General features: G+C 39.8%; 1 protein-coding gene across 1 annotated transcript; it reads left to right on the top strand.

Annotated features, from left to right (window-relative positions):
• Positions 1–5,868: 5,868 nt before the first annotated feature.
• LOC130411391 (interferon-induced protein 44-like) lies at positions 5,869–18,468 on the top strand. Its single transcript, XM_056735996.1, has 9 exons — positions 5,869–5,990; positions 6,315–6,585; positions 16,131–16,190; positions 16,285–16,318; positions 16,653–16,857; positions 17,187–17,327; positions 17,421–17,592; positions 17,733–17,833; positions 17,958–18,468. Exons 3-9 carry the CDS (start codon positions 16,145–16,147, stop codon positions 18,135–18,137), a joined length of 879 nt encoding a protein of 292 aa, XP_056591974.1. The 5' UTR covers positions 5,869–5,990; positions 6,315–6,585; positions 16,131–16,144; the 3' UTR covers positions 18,138–18,468.
• Positions 18,469–22,906: the final 4,438 nt, after the last annotated feature.

Here is a 22,906-nt window from a genome sequence, read left to right as displayed (position 1 = left end):
ATATACAGTTGTAGTAAAAGATAAACAAGTAATAATATAACAAGGTTTGCTTATTTATATGATCAAACATTCTCTACTTATGTTCAGCCATAAAAAAAAGTTATGTTGTTCATGAAGTAAACTAGACAATTTACGACTTTCACATAATCACATAATAATTTGAGTTGTGTGAATTTGAGTTTGTTTGTTGAGTAAACCCCCAAAGGCACTTGTGATGGGACACCTTTTTATTTTAAGTTAACTATTTTTAGCAATCCACCAAAAAACATGATTACTAACATCATAAAACCTTTTTTCCTGCATTTGTAATAAATTAATGCCGTTTATACATCATTTGCTTTTTGTTTATCTGGATTTAATTTGATATATGTGTATACACATGTACATTAAATCAGGGTTGGAGTGCCGAAAATACTGCAAGGGAAAAACACAAACAATTTTTCTTGAATTGCTAAGAATTTCTCTCTTTTTTACTTTGTTCTTAATCTTAACTTTAATTTAACAGAACGTATTACAGTGTAAACCTTACACATGTATTATTATTATTTAACTACTAGACTCATAAATACAATTTAAAATTGTAATTGGTTCACATGGATATATTCTCAATACCTGTTGATTGACAAAACACAACTTTGTGCTTTTGGGGTTTTTCGTCCCGAGTGAGTAAAATAAATCTCAGTCTCTAAATTGGTTTGTGCATTTATTAAACTGAACTACAACAAAGCTTTATATTGCATTATAATACTTTCACTTTCATTATGATTCATGTTACAAATTCATGCTAAACAATACTAGTCTAGCATAACCCTTGGAACAATGTTTATATCTTACAAAGTGGTCTGCACTTTAGGTTTATTAAATTACTTAAGTATTATTTGATATACCGTAGTTCGAATTGCTTCTTTTTTTAACCATAGTCCTCAAGTTTTCATAGTCGGATATAGACGTTTTGAGCACACTGTATACTTTCTTTGTAAATGTGGTATTTGTAGATATGTATGGTATGCAGTTGGATGTTCTTTAGTGTTGTAAATGTTCTTTTAGTTTGTTAATCTGTTAATTTTGTTGAGCTAATCTTGAATGTCACCTGTGAACGAAAACTATACATTTTGTCAGAATTATTCAAAAATTACTTTTCATTTATATTGTAAAATGCATTTCAATACAGTTTTTTTTAATCAATTATGAAAAATCCTCTCAATCACTGTGGTTGTATTCATAACAATTTATTTATATTAATTCCACATATTTCAATGCTCTTTACATGGAAGAGGTCTTTGATGAGTTTTTTCACCGGGGTCAGACGAACACGTTAGCCAGCTGAAGGTTTACACAAAATAACAACCGGATCATCACACAGTTTTTATACTGTTAAAGAGTTTATAATCCAACATCTACACCATGAACTGTGCAGGGTCATAAATCAAGGACAACATCGTCATGATTGTCGGAAATGTTCAGATCTGCTGTATCCCGGAGGGCTGGTTTTGAAGTATCGCTTATAAAGCTAAATGAACAACACGGTGCATGAATAAAAAATATTGCTCTGTAGTCTTATACATCTTGCAATGACACAATCTGAAATTATAATATAATTCTGTCAGTAGGTTTTCTTTTTTTACTCTGCAATGACACACTCTCAGCCCCATACAAAACATAATTTCAGATGCTAATACTGTGGTATTTTTATACCATGAGGTTGTACTCTTACCGCGGGGTACCTTAAAGAATACCACACTGTATTACACTGTATTGTTTTCCTGACACACTTAGACATCCACAATGTTAACAACCAAAAACAACAATTAAGACTGAGAACACCGCTTCAATCACACACAACAATATTACTTGAGTGACATCACGAAAGGTGATTCCCTGATCCCATGGGTGCTGAGTGTACTGTAAGTGCATTTTCATCCCAGCTGCCACGTAACATCATCCAGGTGGATGCTGCACAGTGTTGGTGGTTGAGGAGAGACTCCCCTCATACTGTAAAGCATTTTAGGTATACAGCAATATACAAAAAGCGCTATGCAATGCCTCATTCATTCACATCATGGAGGGTGACGTCATTACTTCAGAGCGTGATAGATTCGGTGAGCAGTCTTTTGAACCGGTTTATTGAAACGAACTGTCCGAGCTCTATCTCAGTAGAGCTCAGTTTTCTTTACAACAACAAATATATTTCTTAAAATCACCTCTCTTCAAAACAAGTCAAGAGTCCATCTAAAGGAAACAATGACCACATATTGATGAGTTGTTAACATGTTTTTTTGAAGATTTAATGCAGCTAACATTCACAAATCAGCTATTTTTAACATTGACTCAAAGGGTGCCTGCTATATATGGGAAAAAGAAATTGAAAGTATCACAGCAGAGTATAAAAGCCTGTCAAGCCATACGATGTTTTCTGTCCAGTCTCTTCAACATAATCAGTTAGGCAAAACTGCCTTCTCTTTTTTTGCTCCTTTGTTATGGAACGAGTCGCAGAGTATTATTATGCTGGAAACACTAACTTCTGTAAATATCTTCAAAAACCTTCTATGGTCTACTTCGAAGGAAACATGTACTTGTTATAAGTAAAAACTACATATCTGTAATTATCTGGATGTAGGGCAAATTATCTTGTTTGTATGTTTGTTTTATATTTTAGATTTTTTTCATTGTGAAACTTTGTATGCTGCCATTTTGGCCAGGACTCCCTGGAAGAAGAGATTTTGTTATCTCAATAGGACTATCCTGGTAAAATAAAGTATTAAAAAAAAATCAGCAGAATGAAAACTTCACGCTGCAATGCATGCTGGGTAACATCATAGTTCAAAACTCATTCATGACTCCCAGCATGCATTGCAGAATGAAACCTCTCAGTTTATTCGTAACATGAGGTTCATACACTGAGTCTTTTCAAGTCTGTATTTGAGTCTTAATTATAAATTGTTGCAATGTTGATGTGTGTTCAGTTAGAAGATCTTTATAATATATGGATGTCTCAAAACAGCTAAATCTCACTCTCTACTATCACACATACAGCAGCAAAACACTGTTCTCATCAACATTAACCCATGATTTACAATCATCAGAGACTCTTTTTGGCATTATTCAACATAACAAATCTGCACCATAAAGTAAACACACAGTTACAGCAGCCAGAGGAAGAGAAGTCAAACACGGTAGAGTCAAGAGCTCAACTAAAGCAAACAATCAACACAATTGTGACTTCAAATGACAAACCATTCACATCTAAACCTCTAAGATCACAGTTTGAGGACACAGTGAGTTTGCTGTGACATCATCGTATTGACTTGGTATTACATTAAAACTTCACATAGATTTCCACATATCAAATTCACAGATGAAACTTTTCTCATGTTTTAATGTTGATACTTCCTGCCTGAACAAACAACACTGAGCTCTAAATGTGGACACGTTTTACACAACATCAAAAATGCGTATGCAAATATTAGTCTTAGTAATGCTTAGCATTAGGAAGATTTTCTAAAAAAATTACTCAACTAAAACAAGGTTGAACTACAACGATGCTGTTTGCTGTTAAAAGAAAAGTTTTTTTCTGATGCAAATGTTCTGTTCCATACGTTAAATAATAACCGGACTTCCCATCACTACATCCCAGTAGGGCTTAGTTTTCTTCACAACAATAAATATTCACATAAAAACACTTATCTTCAAAACAAGTCAAGAGCCCATATTTAGCAAACAATGAGCACAATAATGCTGGCTTGTTAAAATGTTTATTTACAGATTTAATGCAATAAACATTTACAAAATGATGTGGGTCAATTACTATATGTGGGTGTGTCCCGTGTGCAGGAATGACAATTAAAGATCTTAACCCTTCCTTTCGACTCCTGTGAATGTTTTACACTTAGCTCTCAACCTATCCAACCACCCTGACACTCACTTCACTGAATACCTTTTAAGCGGCCTCGGTGCTCGCTGAGCCCGAGACAGTCTCTCTGATTAAGATTACCGGTCACAGGGCCTGGTTAGTCAAGGCCAATACATCAAAGTCATGCCAAGACAACCGGATTTTGGCCGTCTGTTTTGCAAACCTTGGAATTCCTCTCGCCCTAGAGCAAAGCCTAGGACCTAGCACTTCCATTAAACTTCTAGGGATTAATTTGGATTCATTAAACTTCCAAAGGGTCCTGCCAAAGGAAAAACTCAACTGGATAATTTTGATCGCTTCCTCTCTGATCGACACCCCTCGCTGTTCCAAACGTGATTTATTATCCATTCTCGGCCACTTAAATTTTGCAATGCGCATCATTCTGCAAGGCCGCTCCTTCATCTCCCACCCAGTTGATATCTGTCTATTTACCGCTGCCGCCCCCTTTATCGGGTTCGGAGGCTTTTACCAAGACCGTTGATTTCCTTCCACCTAGGCTGCCCAGCTCACAGCACTGCTTTTTGATTTATTAAGATATCTTCAGAGTGTTATTACCGGTAGTTTGAAAGGAGCCTGTTTTGTTTCCGCAAAAATCGATATGTCAGGATAGGATGGACTACACTGTAAAAAATGCCTGTGAAATTAACGGTAAAATTCTGTTGTTTTCAAATAAAAAACCTGTTATTAGAAAGTGTCCATAAAAAATACAGAAAAACACTGTAAAATTTTCTGTAAAATTAAGAGTGAAATTCTGTAGTTTTCACAGAGAAAAGTGTTGTCAAAAAACGTCCATAAAATACGGTAAACACTGTCAAATTCTCTGGGAAATGAACAGTGAAATTCCAAAATTTTCACAAGGAGGTTTTTTTCAACTCCACAAACACTTTTATCACCTTCACTTACAGACACCACTGTCACCTTATTTCTGTTGCACGTCTACAAAAGTTCTAATTGAAAATGAACACAAGTTTACATGTCGATGGTTTTGTTGAGTCACCATTAGGTTTAAGAGTGTTTGCTTTAGTTGTGGTCTTGACCCTTTGCATTCCATGTGACGAAGTCTTTCCCCAGTATTGACATCTAAGAGTTGAAACACACTGACTCAGGTGGGTGAAAAGCTCAGATAAAGCTAACGCATTAAATTATTTGTGTTAGTAAGTACATGTTCAAGAGTTTAGGTAGTGCTTTAAAGTTATTTGTCTTCATTTATGATACTGAATGAAATTAATATACTGAATGTCTTTAACAGCACATCTAACACATGATACATGTTCTAGCAGATATCTAGAATATAACAGTTTGTCTCAACAATGGTGACAACAGAAAAAACCTCTAAAGCTAAACGCAATGCATTCTGGGTATCATCAAAGCACAAAACTCATCAATGACTCCCAGCATGCATTGCGGCTGTAAGCTTTTCATTTGTTAGTCACCACTGTTGAGATTCATACACCGATTCTTGATGTTTGAGTCAAAGACAAAATGCAAGCTTTTTAACGGTTCAAATATGTTTTATATTGACAATTGCAAGAAATGTGAATTTTAAAAGTAGATTCATTGAGGAATTTGTAACAAAAAATACAATAAGTAATTAAACAACATCCCTGATAAAGAGTAAATACCTAATCACACTTTCATTTGATTTGCTACAAAACTATGTTTTATATAAAACATTGTTATAGCAGCACAAAGATAACTGGAAACTTATGCATGACGGCTGAAAGATACCAACTAAAGCAAACACTGATCACAAAAACGGTGACTTTAAATAAACCAATAAAGCATCAAGTCATGGATGTTATGCTGCAGTCCCTGTGAAGCAGAAGTGATGATCGTCTTCAGTATTCTGACGTATTTACAAAATGAATAGTGGGTGTGGCTCATGTTTTCTACTGTGAATTGATTGGATGAATAAAAACAGGATGTTCTCGTAATTTTACGGTAGATTGCTGGCAACCACAGCTGCCGGTATTTTTCCGTAAAAACTACGGAATTTGTATTTTTTTTCTTTTCTTTTCTGATATTAAATGTTTTGTGGGTCACCACTAAGCTGAAGAGTCGAGTCTGTGTTCAACTCACGGTCAGGCAAAGATATTCTGATGTTATGCTGCATGTTGCAAATTTGTTTAAAAGTGACTTTAATAATGAATTACAAAGAAATAAATGAAGTAAATGTAATTTTATCACTTTTATGCATTTGGACCAAGTTTTCATTTTCTATAAAGAAATGTTGTTAATATAAAAGACTCAAATGTATTAAGCTCATTCACAGTTTGAAGTTTGTGCTCTGATGTTTTAAACTGCAAAGCTGTTTACATTCTTTTCCTGTATTTTTTACGGAATTTTACTGGTAACCACAACTGCCGGTATTTTTCCGTAAAAATTACGGAACATTTTTTTACAGTGTATACATCAACAATGATAACAACCAAAAACAAAGATGATTTTCTGCAGTTCTTTCTGTACCAGAAGTAATCTGCAGTTTGCACAGTTTGGTGCAGCCTATAGAAAGTGAAAGCACCAGGACAGTATAAAAGCCTTTGAAGTCACTGTTTGCTGACAAGACCTTAAGCATCCAGTCAGTTGGAGACTGAGATCTACATCACTCACACAAAAGAAATCAGAAACACCAGACGCCCAAATTACATCTTGGACAATCTTGAGACTAAACCCAGGTGAGCCAAGTGTATTTTATAGTGTTTCAAGTTTATTTAAAATTGTGTTGACTGGTAATGATTAAGGAAAAAAGAACACCCTGCATGTTTACCTTACTATCTGTATGGCTTTGTATGAACCGTGCCCGAGCAAGTTGACACCTAAAGTATAGTTGGCGAGTGATCTCTCTGTACCGTGCCCATGTCCGTCTAAAACGGTGGTCTTGCGTGTGGTTCGGCACAGAACAACCCCACAAACATTAAACAATTCTACAAACACCATTTCTATACCATATTCGACTTTTGCAAACCTTTTTGAATTGATCTCATATGTGCATGAGAGATCTTAGTGCGATTTAACAGAGGTTTCCCTTTTAAAAATATACCTATACAACATATGCATATTCTGATTATTCGAACTGTTTTTTAATCAAATTAAATAAAAAATTAAACAAAATGCATTATTAGAACCTATAAGATGTTTGTTCAATACGTAATTAAAAATCAACTAATTTAGTCAAATCACAAGGAAGCGCTTCAATACAAAGTGAAATAAAAAAAATAAAGTTATGAAACTTTTTTTGCCCTTAGTCAAAACGATTTGAGAAGATACAAATAACAGATTTATAAGGCTGAAAGGGACCGTTAGACATATGCCCAACATGAATTATATATCAAAAATGCAATAAGAAACAAAATAACACTAATATTACGAGCATTGCAAAACTGTCTTGCTCTATTGCCGTTGGTGCGCAATGGCGCCTTTCAAACTGCAGTAAACAGATGAAGCTCCGCCTACTGACGACGTATGTTTCCTAGTTCGAAACAAGCAAACTTTCGGTGCCAGTTCGGATACAGGATCTTGACACCGGCCCAGGAGAGGAAAGGCGCAACCCGGTTCCCGGCAACAGCCCCGGTGGAAAAGCTGTATGAGGGTGCTTTTGAAAATAGTGATGGTGCTCACTTATATCTAAATATATTATGTTGTAAACAGCCTGTAATCATAAACAGGTAATACAACTAAAAATATTTCCGCCAAACCAAACATAGTTATATCCATATATATAATTTAAAACCATGTAAACAATGGGTGTATAACTCACTCACAGCGGACACAGACCCTAAACGGAAGAGCAATTCAAATTCAATTTTTTTAGAATTGAAATGAGAAATACAGAACTCGCTGGGAATTGACAAACATCTTGCTTGTTTGGGCTTTATTTAACCAGTTTCTAATATCCATAATTACATTGTTTAAGAAAAACATGGACGATAAATGTTTTTATTTTTTCAGCTAGCAGATTTGTCTTCCAGAGTGGAAGTCTGCAAACCTGGAGCATGCAGTTTTGCGCCCCCGGCAGTTTTAAGCCCCTCTGTTCCTTATTTCTCCAGTAGGGGGAGAATGCAGTTTTACGCCCCTGCTGTGTGATTCATACAAGTTCATAGAGATTTATTTTTCTAAAACTTTTTGAAATAACAAGACAATACAACTGCATGATCATTTTATATTTAATTATTTCCAAGTATTATTACAAATGAGATCAATAATATCACAACATAATAGGCCTAATTAGCCAGCCAACAACTACTATTAAGAAAACAGGATACAATATTAATTGAGCACTAACAACCACAAACGTGATAAAACCCACATTAGGTACGATAATTGGATCATCTCTTTAACAACTCAAATCAAGATCCGTATGGGACTTATGTTTTCAATTTGAGTTTGAACATGTTTGTTGTTGTTGGTGCTCAATTGTTGATTTTTTTATAAAAACAACTTGAATACGTGTGCAGCTAAACTGAAATGGTTTATATATAATATATAATGCAAGTTAACAGGGTCAGAAGAATATCTTACCAGGAAAGGCCATCAACCCACAAAATGAGAATAAATTATAAAGAAAATAAATATGAAAATGAGTAAGAGTAGGAGATATTTAGTTGGCATACACGTAGTTAGCTAAGGTTGATCCAGACACAACATTGACCTGGTCGCCAATAAGTATTAATTTTATTGTCTTTGAGTTTAAATTACACACACACACATATATATATTATATATATATTTAAGATGTTTAAATTAATTCATAACAATATCAACTAATCATTAAAAAAATATGCATGTTGGGCCATTTCTTAGTAACAAAAACGATTGTTTTTGCGATCCCCTACTGGAGAAATAAGGAACCCCTTATCGAGTGGAACGCTGCAGTGAACAAGTAAAGAGACAGACTCACATGCACTTCACGCTCGCTGAAGACATGAATTAAATAAAATGCCATACAGAAATAATGAAATTAAGAGTTTAAGGTCGTAGCCTATGTGTGCATCTGCTTTTATTGGCTACTTGTAGTTTACATTATTAATAATACGCTATTCATATCCGCTAATATTACTTTCATCTGAGGATGCTTTTCCTTGCTCGGCACCCTCAATCACCCTCGTAGAACCGGGCCTGCTCTCATCCAAGGACCTGCAACGATTTTTTTCTCTGCTGTCTGTGTTGTAATGGGATAAAACCGCATAACTGATGATGATTTGCTGATGATCAGCGTTTGCCAACCAGAGGCAGTGGAGGGCGGGTTTTCACACACAAGCACTAACCCAGTCGCACAGAAGTACACCAACGCCCGTCGCACAGGAGTCAGAGAGGAATGGCAAGAGCAAAATGTTCAAAAGTAGATTTCGCAAACTGGATATATAAGCACTACTATCCATCAATAAAGTGAAACACAAGGAATGTGGATGTAACGTGCAATTATTCCCTTATGATGCTGCGGGTAACACAAAACGTCTCGGGTTACGTCTGTAACCCTTGTTCCCTGAGAAGGGAACGAGACACTGCGTCGCCATGGCAACGCTTTGGGGAACGCCTCAGCGTGACCAGCTCTGAGCACGTGTGTCAACATCGTCCAGTAGTGGAACGCTACGTCATAGATGACGTATGGACCAGGAGGTATAAAACGACATCCGAAATAGTGAACTTCAGCTCGAAAAACTTCGAAGCAAAAGGCTTACAGGGATGTAGGGAGTATGGCAAGGTGACGCAGTGTCTCGTTCCCTTCTCAGGGAACAAGGGTTACAGACGTAACCCGAGACGTTCCCTTTCGAGGGAACTCGCACAGCGTCGCCATGGCAACGCTTTGGGGAACGAAATACCCAAACCGCCATACGCCCAAATGCCTGTATGTGTGTACAAAAATGTCACGTGGAAGACACAAGCACCTGGGCTCCCGGGGTGAGATTCATGTCCAAACTATAGAATCTCACGAATGTGAGCGGAGAGGACCAGCCTGCCGCATCACACACGTCCCGCATAGACGCCCCCGACCTTAAGGCTACGGAGGCCGCCATACCCCTAGTAGAATGAGCTCTGACATCCAAAGGCAATGGTCTGCCAGAGGCCTCATAGGCCAGAGAGATAGTCTCAACTATCCATCTGCTGATGGTTTGCTTGGTTGCCGACAGACCTTTCTTCGGTGAACCAAAACATACGAAGAGCTGCTGCGCTTTCCTCCAAGCCGCAGTTCTGTGTACATACGAGTCCAGTGCTCGCACTGGACACGACAAATTTAACCTTTCCTGGTCCTGGCTCCTGAAAGGTGGAGGACAGAATGCTTGCAAGGTAATGGGTCTCGATACATTATCCATAACCTTAGGCACGTATCCTGCCCAGGGGAAAAGGAACGCCTTAACCAAACCAGGAGCAAATTCAAGGCACGTAGGTGAAACCGACAAGGCCTGAAGATCTCCAACTCTCTTGAGAGAAGTAATAGCCAACAGGAAGACAGTCTTAAGAGTGAGAAACTTTAGAGCAACCGAATCAATCGGTTCAAAGGGAGGAGCTGACAGTCCCTCGAGAACTGTAGCCAAGTCCCAGGTAGGTACCCTAGTGTGGCTCACAGGCCTCAACCTGCGAGCACCACGAAGAAACTGTAGAACCAAGGGGTCTCTACCAACAGGTATGCCCCCTAGCCGAACATGAAAGGCAGAAATGGCTGCCATATAAACCTTTAAGGTAGATGGGGATAAGTCTGCAGCAAAACGATCTTGCAGGAACTCAAGCACTGTTGAAACCGGGCAGTTTACAGGGTCCATGCGGTGAGCTGAACACCAAGTAGTGAAGACTCTCCACTTTAAGGCATAAAGCTTCCTTGTAGAAGGAGCTCTGGAATTAAGTATGGTCTCCACAGCCTCGGCTGAGAGACCAGTGTTTAAGAGGCTAGCCCTCTCAGAGGCCAAACCCATAGTTTCCATAACTCCGGGCGTGGGTGATGTATTTGACCCTCCGCTTGAGAGAGGAGATCCCTCCTCAAAGGAATCTCCCATGGAGAGTTCTCCAACAGGTCTATGATGTCTGAGAACCATACTCGGGCCGGCCAGAATGGGGCTACCAACAGTAGGCGAACTCCGTCCCTGCGCACCCTTTCCAGAACTCCCGGGAGTAGAGCGATCGGGGGAAAAGCGTACAGGTGAAGCCTCGGCCACACCTGTGTCATGGCATCCAGCCCTAGAGGGGCTGGATGTGTTAGGGAAAACCAGAGCCGACAGTGCGTGTTTTCCTGAGTTGCAAAGAGGTCTAACTCTGCCTGGCCGAACCTCATCCAGATCTGCTCCACCACCTCTGGGTGGAGTCTCCATTCCCCGGGCCTCAGCCCCTGTCTCGACAGGAAGTCTGCTCCTTGGTTCAGGTGACCGGGGATATATACTGCCCTCAGGGAGAGCAGCTTCCCCTGAGACCACAGGAGGATCTGACGTGCCAACTTGTATAGTTGCCGTGACCGCAGACCCCCCTGGTGATTTATGTATGAGACCACAGCTGTGTTGTCTGTCCTGACAAGCACATGTTGGCCTCTGAGTTGTGGGAGAAAGTGTGTCAACGCCAGAGACACTGCCATCATCTCTAGGCAATTTATGTGCCAAGATCGAAACTGGCTCTCCCATCGGTTTTGGCCCCATTGGCCTTCCATAACAGCTCCCCAACCTGTGAGTGAAGCATCGGTTGTCAGTGCAACGCGCCGACAAGTGCTTCCCAACACTGGTCCTTGGGAAACAAACCAAGGTTCTTTCCACATTCTCAGTGTGTGCAGGCATCTGCGTGTCACCTTGATAATGCGCAACGGGTTGCCCCTCGGGGAAAACCCCTTGGTTTTGAGCCACCACTGTAGAGGTCTCATATACAGCAGGCCGACGGGAATAATGTTGGACGCAGCTGCCATGAGTCCCAACAATCTCTGAAAAAGCTTTACAGTCAGTGATTGGCCTAGCTTTATTCTGCAAACGGCTGACAGGATTGCAACAATACGAGCAGGTGCGAGCCGCGCCTGCATTGTGATGGAATCCCATATCACTCCTAAAAAAGTGGTTCTCTGTACTGGAGAAAGCACACTTTTCTTGGTATTCAGTCTCAACCCTAGTTCTTTCATATGTGCAAGAACAACATCTCGATGTTGAACCGCCAGATGTTCCGACTTTGCTAGAATCAGCCAATCGTCTATGTAATTTAACACGCGAATGCTCTTCATGCGTAGCGGAGCTAGGGCTGCATCCACACACTTCGTGAACGTGCGTGGAGACAGAGCCAGGCCGAACGGGAGAACACGATATTGATAAGTCTTTCCCCCCAACGTAAATCTTAGGAACTTTCTGTGGGGAGGAAAAATGGAGACGTGAAAATACGCGTCCTTCAGATCGATCGTGACAAACCAGTCCTCGGATCTGATTTGTCCTACGATCTGTCTCAACGTCAACATCTTGAATTTGAGACGTTGCACTGCCCGATTTAGATGTCGCAGATCTAAAATCGGACGTAATCCCCCGTCTTTTTTTGGAACAGTAAAATACCGGCTGAGTTTCTCTCGTGAGGGTGTACAAACTCGATTGCCTCCTTGCACAAGAGAGTTTTTACTTCTTGTTCCATCACCAGAGTCTGCTCGGGGCACACCTCGGTGTACAAAACTCCGTTGAAGCGGGGCGGACGGACTTGAAATTGAATCCGGTAACCCTGCTCTACCGTGCGCAGGACCCATTTTGACACATTTGGTAGACTTTTCCAAGCTGCTAAATGGTCGACTAAGGGAACTAGCCTCTCGGGGCCAGCCTCTGGTGATATTATTACGGGAACCGCAACGGCTCGGCAAACCTCGATTTGCAGAGCCGGCTGAACCCTCCGGAGACACCGCAAAGGAACGGGCACCGTATAATGAGGTGCGAGCGCACGCTCCTCGGGGGGAAGTCTGTCAGGACTTTTTCTTATTTTCCCCTTTTCTCGCCTGAATGACTGCCCTCAGGTCAGTCCTAGGTTTGTAAGGCTGCGGGTTATATTTTCTTCCTGAACCCCCATCCTTCTGGGGTGGGGCTCGGGAAGCAACACTCTGCTTCTGACGCTCACGATAGCTAGTGGACGCCTGTGGCTGTTCTCGCCCCGCCGCCTGGGGAGTTTGTCCGCGGCGGGGGAGATAAAGTTTAAATGCCGCAGCCTGTTTCTTAGCCTCCTCGAACCTTTCAACAACGGTGTCTACAGCGTTGCCGAAAAGGCCCGTAGGGGACAATGGGGCATCCAGAAGAAATGCTTTGTCAGATGGTTTCATGTCTGAGAGGTTCAACCATAAATGCCTCTCAGTGGCTACCATAGCGCCCATGGAACGGCCCAAAGAACGAGCAGTCTCACGAGTAGCACGGAGAGAAACATCCAAAGCATGACGGACGGGTTGTAAAACATCCGCCGCCACCAGTCCCGTGTCGACCAATTCACGTAGCGCATCTGCTTGATACGCCTGAAGTAGTGCCACAGAGTGTAAGCAAGCCCCGGACTGCCCTGCTGCCGCATATGCCTTGCCAATCAAAGTCGATGTCACCCTGCATGGCTTTGATGGCAAGGTAGGGGCTTTTAGGGACGAAGCCGTGGATGGAGACAGATAGCTCGCAAGCGTCTGTTCTATTCTCGGCATCGCCCCGTAACCTCTTTCTTTATAGCCCTGAACATTAGAATAAATGCAAGTCTGTGGCGTGAATACTCGTGCGGTATATGGATGCTGCCACGACTTACACACCTCCTGATGTAGGTCAGAAAAGAAAGGGAGTTTGCGTCGTGAGGGTTGTGTGCTATGCTTGAGACATCGCTCGTCCATCTTATTCTCAGGACGAGCGTTAGGTTTATCTTGCGGCCAGTCTATTGTTAGTTGGGCTACCGCAGCTGTCATGACTTCCACCAGATCGGCGTGAACCGAAGCAGCAAGAGGGGGAACACAATCTAACTCTCCTGCTTCGATACCAGTTATGTCTACATCCTCAGATGCAGAACATTGCCGAACCGGACTCCCTCTCTGAGCGGGAGAAACCGCAGTGCGTGCTCCCGACTCAGCAGAGAGAGAGGTGGAAGCTACGGAGGGTAAAGAGAAGCCGGAGCATGTCTCTTCAGCCTCCCTGACGTCCATCTGCGAGCCCCACGAGCGAAGATTCCGCTCTGCCTCGGCAAAAGCGGGACCATCACCACGCGGAGCTCGCACCTGGCCGTGCTTATCAAATAGTGCTGAACGGGAACGGAGCGTACGCTGTGGTAAAAGTCCACAGGCTTCACAGTCAGCTCCCTCGAGCGCTGACTGTGCATGCTCCGCTCCCAGACAGACTACACAGAGATCATGCGTATCATTGCTCGTGATAAAACGCGAACAAGGAGGAGCACAATGTCTGAAACTTTTCTCTGACATGTTAGCAAACTGGCTAACCAAACACACTTCTTTTACGGAACACACTCACGCTTCTTTTAACTAGACAAACACACACTACACACAGAGCCGTTGCTGAGAAGAAAAGAGCTGAAGTTCACTATTTCGGATGTCGTTTTATACCTCCTGGTCCATACGTCATCTATGACGTAGCGTTCCACTACTGGACGATGTTGACACACGTGCTCAGAGCTGGTCACGCTGAGGCGTTCCCCAAAGCGTTGCCATGGCGACGCAGTGCGAGTTCCCTCGAAAGGGAACTACAAAATTTCCAAAGCGAAAGTGAAACTCTCCTCGCGGTCCGCTGTCAAACAATAATTGCGAGTAATTACATATTCCGTCTCTTATAGTGCAATATAAAGTATACACGAACTTACATTCCGCTTTCATACTGGAAAGCAGTCAAAACATTTGGAGCATTTCTTGTAATTAAACTGGTAACTTTTGTATGAAACCACGAAAAATAAGTAGTACATCACAGTATCCTTAGAAGCGTAGCCCTATATTTATCTTTAGACTTATTTGTTGACCAGTTGTGGTCTGTTCAATAAACAGTAAAAGTTCTGAACTATTCTATTTTGTTTTATTGTTCCAGTATGGTAATGATAATATTTACAAATACAATATTTACAATAATAATATATTGATATATAAAAATGGAATTTAATAGGTGTCTCAACATTAACCCACAGCTAAAATAAAAAAGTGTCTACACTATTAGTAGACATGATTAGACATGATTAAACATGATTAGACAATGTTTTATACAAATTATTAATAACTAAATCCTATTTAGTTTCCATTTTGTTAATTTAACATATTTAATATTGGGGGGTTCCAAGTTATTTGACATATTTGAATTTTTTCAAAGGTAAAGCAATAGTTACATTCACAGTGTAATTAGTTACTTTTATAAGGATGTTACTCAGCAATGTAAACCCTTACAAGTTCTTAAACATTTTGAGGAAAACGATTCAATTTAAACAGTTAAGTAATGTGTATTTGATATTTGAGTAAAGAGAATTTAGAACTTAGTGCAATGCCATTTTATATGTTGGATGAGCTGAACATTTTAAGTAGGCTGAACTTAAAATAATTAGTAACATCAACTGCTCTGTCAAACTATGAAATGTAATTAGTTGACTTTACAAAAAAAAGATGAGGTAACCGATTACATAAATATTTTTAAGTAAATTAGTAGAACTCAAGTATAATTAGTAGATATCAAGTTGAATTAAGTACTGCTGACTCAAAATCATTACTCAAGTTAACTTATTATAATAGTGTTCACTTTACTAAAAGAATATTAGGACGTTATTAAACTACCATTATGGTGACCAGTGTTTGCTTTAGTTATGCTCTTACATTTACATTTACATTTATGTATTTGGCAGACGCTTTTATCCAAAGCAAATTACAATGCATTTACGTGCAATCCCCTGGGTTTGAACCCACGATCAATGCTCTTACCACTGATAACTCACAGTTAACTCATTTTTTATGATTAGATTGCACTGTCAAGCATATTTGTGAAAAGTAACTAGTAACAATAACTAATTTATTTTATTAAAGTAACGTGCCCAACACTGCTCTTGGGTTTTAGTGAAAAGTAAATACCAAATTAAATGTTGCTTGTGAAATGTTTGCAAATGAAAAAATAAAATAAAAAAAGTTTTTGCTGCTTTTATTCATTTTCACGCATGTTGAAGTGCCAGAAAACCTTTGCACCTGGGAAAATGCTATTAACATATATTATTAAAAACATATTTTTGCTTAATTAAAGTTCAAAATATGTTTTCTATAAAGAGATATTTCTGCTGTTGTGTGATTTAGAAGGTAATAAAGAAATGGGATCAGAAGAGTCAAAGCCCGCAGAACCAACATATAACCCAGGTGAGAAGATCCATAAGTAACAGAATGATCAATAATCTTTCTATAGAGCACCTAGCAGATTAAATGATATTTTAAATGATTGTTCTTGTTCTAGAATTTGATAAACCTTGGAGGAACTTTAAGTGGAAGTAAGTAATATACTTAAATGCTCAGGTCATAATTGCCATAATAGTCAAAATATTGACAGATTTATAATGTAATGATATGTCAAACAAATATATTATTTATCTAAACTGCTTTTTGTTGGATTGTTCTCGTATGATCGGCATTAAATAAATCTCGACATTTTCTTGCCCCCTACCCCATATAAACTGTATGCAAATAGGCATACTGCGGAAAATAAATAAAGATCTGTCATTATTTTTCAATCTCATGTCATTCTAAACCTGCATGTATACCTGATTCTTTCTTCTGTGCAACCCAAAAGAAGACTTAATATTTGTGTCTCTTGTCCTGACACAGTCAGAAATCAGAACTGAAAAAGCATCTAGAGGAATTCAGTCTGTGTAACCAAGATGTGAAGCACATCAAGATTCTGGTTGCTGGACCAATAGGAGCAGGAAAGTCCAGCTTCATCAACTCTGTCAATAACGTCTTTCAAGGACGAATCACCTCTGACGCGCCAGCTAATTCATCTTCTGCCCATGGTAAAAGTTTCACTACTACAGTAAGTATTTCTCATCTAATTGTGGCATTACATATAGCCACTTTGAAAACTAAACAAATGTAATGTAAAATCTCAGTATGTTCAATCATGCATGTGAACTTTTCTGAACCACCTAGACATGTCCTAGAAACCACCTACAACAAATTCTAAAAACTTATAGTAATGCTTTCCTAATTATTTTAATGTATGTGTTCTATATCTAAACTGAACTGGTAGCAATGCCAATGTTATGGATACATATACTGTATACAGTGATGATAATATGTATTGTTTGAATATTCTATAAGTCACGTAATACTTATTTGTCTGCTTTTGTTCTTGGTTTATAGCTTAAAGGACATCACATCAGTCGTGGAAAAATCCCGTTAGTCTTTGTTGATATAATGGGTTTAGAACCTGATACAATGGCCGGGTCACAACCAGAGGACATCATCAAGGCTGTATATGGCCATGTGAAGGACGGATATAAAGTAATTAACCAAAGGAATTCGACATTTTATCATGACCCGATTTGAATACACGACTGAAGTTTTACACGTTTTGTCTTTACTTTCCAAATGTAGTTTGATGAGTCAAAGCCACTCTCTCATGAGGATCAACAGTATGCCAGTGACCCCAGTCTCTCTGACCAGGCTTTCTGTCTGGTTTACGTCATACCTGCTAATACAGTCGACATGACAGATGACAAACTCATTGACAAGTTGAAGATCATCCGTCACAGAATCAGTGAAAATGGTAAAACTGAACTGGCACTGGTTGTCAATTTAACTGGTTCCAGCTGGTCTGAATGTCTTTGTTCATTGTTTTTATTACTTAAGATTCCAGAAATGTTCATATTATATGGTGTTATAAACTGTGTCTGTGACTCATTGTAGGGATTCCTCAAGTGATTGTTATGACCAAAGTGGATGAAGCATGTCCACTGGTACACAAAGATCTAAAGAAGATGTACAACAGCAAGAAGATCAAAGAAAAGGTAAATCATCAATCTATATTTTAAATCTATCAATCTACAATATATTCTAAGATTAAGACTATTGATTATTTCTAATTATCTGTATTAATTATTTGATTTCTCGATTTCTTCTCTTTCGTTATAGATGCAGGTATGCCATGACAAACTGGGTGTGCCGATGTGCAACATCTTCCCAGTGAAGAACTATCATGAAGAGATCGACACTGATGATGATGTTGATGTTCTGATTCTGAAAGCTCTGGATCAGATCGTTCGGCTTGCTGATGATAGATTGTTTAATAGCAGTGATACCCTGAAAAACTGACTCTACAAGTCATTTCTCTGCACAAATGCATAGTGTAATGCAATGTAATGCAAAGTCGCTTTGGAAAAAAGCATCTGTCAAATGCATAAAAAAACTTGTGTTAAATATCGACTACTGATGAACTGCTGTAACTCATGAAATATATATATTTTTTAACTATTTCTGAGTAAATGTAAACATATGTTGGCATATTTTATAAGTACAAAAAAAAAAATAGCAACTGTTTATTTTACTGTTCCCTGTAAAACTTGATTCTGATTGGTTACTTGCAACACTATAAGGTTTTTATTTTAATAAAAAAATTGCCGTATGGACAGCGCTCCACAATGTACTTGGGGCAACCTGTGATTTAATTCTTCTCTTGGTCCTATCCTGCCCAGATAGCAAATTTTTGCGGCCCAAATCCTGCCCACACCTTACACGCCAAACCACCTAATCTGTACAACGTTGAATGATGGCACTTGGGCGGTCCGCTCCTGTTTGCCAGATTTGGGCCGCAGCCATGCCAAAGCTATGCCACATGTCACACATCAAAACAAATAAAGCAGAGGTGACCCAAATATATCAACAGTTCATTTCAATTCTGGCCCAGATTTATCCCAAAACCAACACCTTTCTGTGCTCCAGTTTGACAGAATTTGTATTGAGTTTCATTATGATTAGTGATGATTGAGTCATTAGTGATGAACATCTGCTGTTAACAAACAGCATCACTGCAGAAAAGTTCAACAAAAACAGAAAAACACCACAACTACAACCTGAAATACAACCCAGCTCACAAAAGTTTGTTATAAGAACATTCCTTGGAATTTTTTTCACATTTTAAAATATTTAAAATGTCAGTTTTTTATGTTTTAAGATCGTTCCCAGCTGACAAAAGTCACGATCATGATGATCAGTGTTTCCCTGAGTTGGGCTCTTGACCCTTGACATTTACTCTTTTACACATAATTACTTTTAAAGTTGATTTGTAATAGATGTACATCCATTTGTCACAAATCATTCTATATATCTAAATACAGTGAAATTCCCTGATCTTTTAACAATCTTTCAGGATCATCAGCATAGCATTCAATCAGCAGAATTCAGAGCAGTGAATCAAATTATGACATCACAGTGGTGTCAATGGTTCCCTACCAACATCATTTAGTTAGGTTCACGTATTCTCTGCCATAACAAGTGCACTTTATAAGCACATATTTTCAGCAGATGGTCAAGTGTCAAGAGCCGAACCCAACCCAAGGAAACACTGATCACCATGAAAGTAAAAAATTTGTTAAACATATTCAAACACGTGAAAAACCTCTAAGGAACGTTCTTATAACAAACTTTTGTTAGCTGAGTTGAATTTATGGTTGTAGTTGTTGTGTTGTTTAGTTGTAGGTTTAGGTTTTGTTGAACTTTTCCACGTGGTATGTGGGCCAGATGAGTAAAGTATGGGGAGTAAGGTGTGGGCCAGATTTGGGCCTGCAAAAATTTGCTATCTGGGACCAGCTACTCTCTCTCCACCCATCACAGCCTCAGGTGACTTATACAGATGTAACCATTGTGAAACCACCTAAATAAATACTCCTAACAGTGCTATGCCTAACTGCTTTACTAGGTGCTAAGTGAATGTGTTTTCTATCTTGACTACTGAACAACTTAAAGCAGCTTCTTATTTATATTACAATTTGACAACCATCATAAAAAAGCAAACTACTTCAAAACAACTTCAAAACAATCAATGGCCACCATATTAAAGGGTCATTCCACACCAAAGTGCTCATAACTGGCTACTTCGAAGGGCCCTTCAGAATGATGTACCTTTCTCACCCCATGATTCTTTCCGTGACAATAGCACCCTCTTATGGACACAGAATGATGATGCAGAAAGAAACTTCAAGAAACTGTTGTTGGGTCTCCTACACCCTTCAAAGATCTCGATCCAAAGGAAATAAGAGAATAAATCCTCTGAAGTGCTTATAAATGAGCCTTTTTGAATAGAAGTTGTGTTATGATTTACATGCAGTCAGTGGTTATCACTAAATTGTCAGGGTTCATTAGAGTCAAACAAGGACAGGGTTTATGAGGACTATGACAATTACATCAGTGTTTAGGTAGAATTGAATTGTCCGTACCATTTCGAATTACTATTTAGAACTTTATCTAGTAAGTTGTAACTTATAAAAATAAGTTAAGTTGAAATCTGTAAAATGTTGTCATCGCTTGTTGATGTTTTTGATAGAGTAGTGGAATATATTTTTAGTAGATACAGCAAAATTTGATGAAGTCATATGATGAACCGATGATACTTTATAGATAAATCTATTTTTAAAAACTGAGTAAAGGTTAAAATTCCACCATTAGATACTAACCTGCCTAGAAATAATAGTGGCAGACAATAACGACTGGATAACAAAAACTAAGAGAAAGCGGGAATTTACCTAATTGGTTCAGTTTCAATGTAGGCTGGAAAACACCCGATTTTCAGATGTTTTCAGAAAGACTTAGGACATCTCACCTTGTTTTACTTGAACAAATAAAGTTAAATCTTTGACACAAGGACCTTCTTTGTCTGAGCAATTTATTGAAACGCAAGATCAACGTTTTCCTGGTCCTGGAGGGCAACAGCCCTGCGGAGTTAAGTTACAACCCTCATCAAAAACACCTGATCCATCTAATCAAAACCTTCAGGATCAGTGTTTCCCAATTCTGGTCCTCGAGGCTCCACACCCAGAATATTTGACATGTGTCTCTATATAAAACACCTGATTCAACTCATCAGTCGACTGACAGAATGTTTGTAAAGTTTCTATAATGAACATACTAACAAGCTGATGATTGAATCAGGTGTTTCACGTACACTTAAAAACTATATGTTGAGTATGATTTACTTGATTTGGGATTTACTCAATTTTCACTCAGAAATGAGCGTTCATTTTGAAGAAGCTGTCATGTAAAAGTTAGAACTTCTCAGGTAAAGATTACTTGGAGATTTGATAGTAAACATCTACCTTCAGAAACCACCATGGCTGTGATCACTGTATGTTTTTGTTGTGCTCTTGAAACTGTAGAAGTGCAAATGGTCTGTTAATGAATACTGGACTGTGCATGATTCCAGAGATTCATGAGCTTTTAAAGTAGTGATCTTACTATGTGATTGCTTGAAGCACAATCCTTGAACATATTTAATCATTCTGCATCATCTTTAAGGTGAAAGACATGAAGAATCAGTATATGATATCAACAAAATAAAACTTCATGTAGCAACTGGTAACTGGGTTACAGTTTGACACCCTTTCCTTTGTCTTTACTCTCTCTTTTCTCTCTTTCCTTTTTTGAAAACGAGATTTTGATTTGACGTTACTAGGCAACATTGTGGTCACTGTAGTTCCCTATCAAAAGCTACACTCGATGCTGCGTTTCAAACGCTATGGGAGAACAGTCTTTGTTCGACCGGTTGTGAAGCACGTGTGTCAAACACGCCAAAAATTATTTTGGCTTTAAATAACCTCGGCAGGTGACGTGGCTATTTACACCCGCACCTGCCAGTTATAAATACGCGTGAATGCGGACACGTCATCAGGTTCTTTTGTCTTCAAGGACCGCTTTGTGGGTGCGTGTGTGTGAGGGAGAAGTCTCCTTCTTTGTTGTTTTCGAACGAAGGAACGAAGGAACGAAGGAACGAAAGAACAGAACAAAACAAACAAGATATTACCTACATTCTTAGACTAGTGACCAAGCACTCTGAGTTTCTGAGCCTAGTGTAAGAATAAGGAAAACAAACCATGACTGACTCGGATCGGAGATGTGTTCCTCCCTGTGAGAGGATCCTCTCCGATTTCGATAAGCATTTGTTTTGGTTTGAATGCTTGGGGGCTGACCATGCCGCCCAGGGACTTGAGGGAGAGTGTGAACTCGGGAGGCGAGACGACACGAGGAGGCATTCGTCAAATACCTACCCCGCCGTGCACAAGCGTCTGGAGTGTCGCCACCCACTCCGGATCAGTTCCCCAGTCCCGGCCAGGCACACAGTCTCGGGTGGGTCCGGTCTACCTGAGGCGTGAGGTCCTCAGGGAGAGTGTGGCGAGTCGCGCCCCCCCCTCGCAGAGGCAGGGGAGCAGCCCACCGTGCCCCTCAGGCCGCATCGGGAGGTCCGGACCTGAGGCGCTTTATTTCTTCGAAAAAGAAGAAACCCTGAGACATGTGTGGCCGGGACTGTGGGGGTGTGCTGCCCAGAATTCCAAGAGAAACTAGAGGCTCCTCTTCGGTACCCTCACAGGGCCGCTTTGCAATCCCCGCAGCTACCAGCCTTTCGGGGATTAGCGGTCTCAAAAATGCTAAATGTTCGGTCGTCTCCTGCCACTCTGCAGGGCACCGAATGTCTGGCATCCCCCCAACAGGACGAAGTGTCAACATTGATACCCCTTTCAGAGAATCTGGCAGCGTGGAAACTACTGCCAGGTATCTCTCCATGGGTAGAAAGAACTGTAACCAAAGGCTACAGAATTCAATTTGCATATTGCCCTCCGCGTTTCAACGGCGTGGTCTCCACTTGCACGTGCAACCGCAGCGAGTGACATCAGACAGGGAGTCAGGCTATTACAGCAGGTATTTTCTAGTCCCAAAGAAGGATGGGGGGTTGCGTCCAATTCTAGATCTTCGCGGATTGAACCGCTACTTGAAGACACTCAAGTTCAAAATGTTGACAATCAAGATGATTGTGTCTCAAATTCAGTGTCACGACTGGTTCGTGACGATTGATCTCAAAGACGCATACTTTCACA

The sequence above is a fragment of the Triplophysa dalaica genome, chromosome 2 (assembly GCF_015846415.1).
Source record: "Triplophysa dalaica isolate WHDGS20190420 chromosome 2, ASM1584641v1, whole genome shotgun sequence".
Lineage (NCBI taxonomy): Eukaryota > Metazoa > Chordata > Actinopteri > Cypriniformes > Nemacheilidae > Triplophysa > Triplophysa dalaica.
The sequence above is the reverse complement of the archived record's forward strand: the minus strand, read 5'-3'. Positions and strand labels throughout refer to the sequence as shown.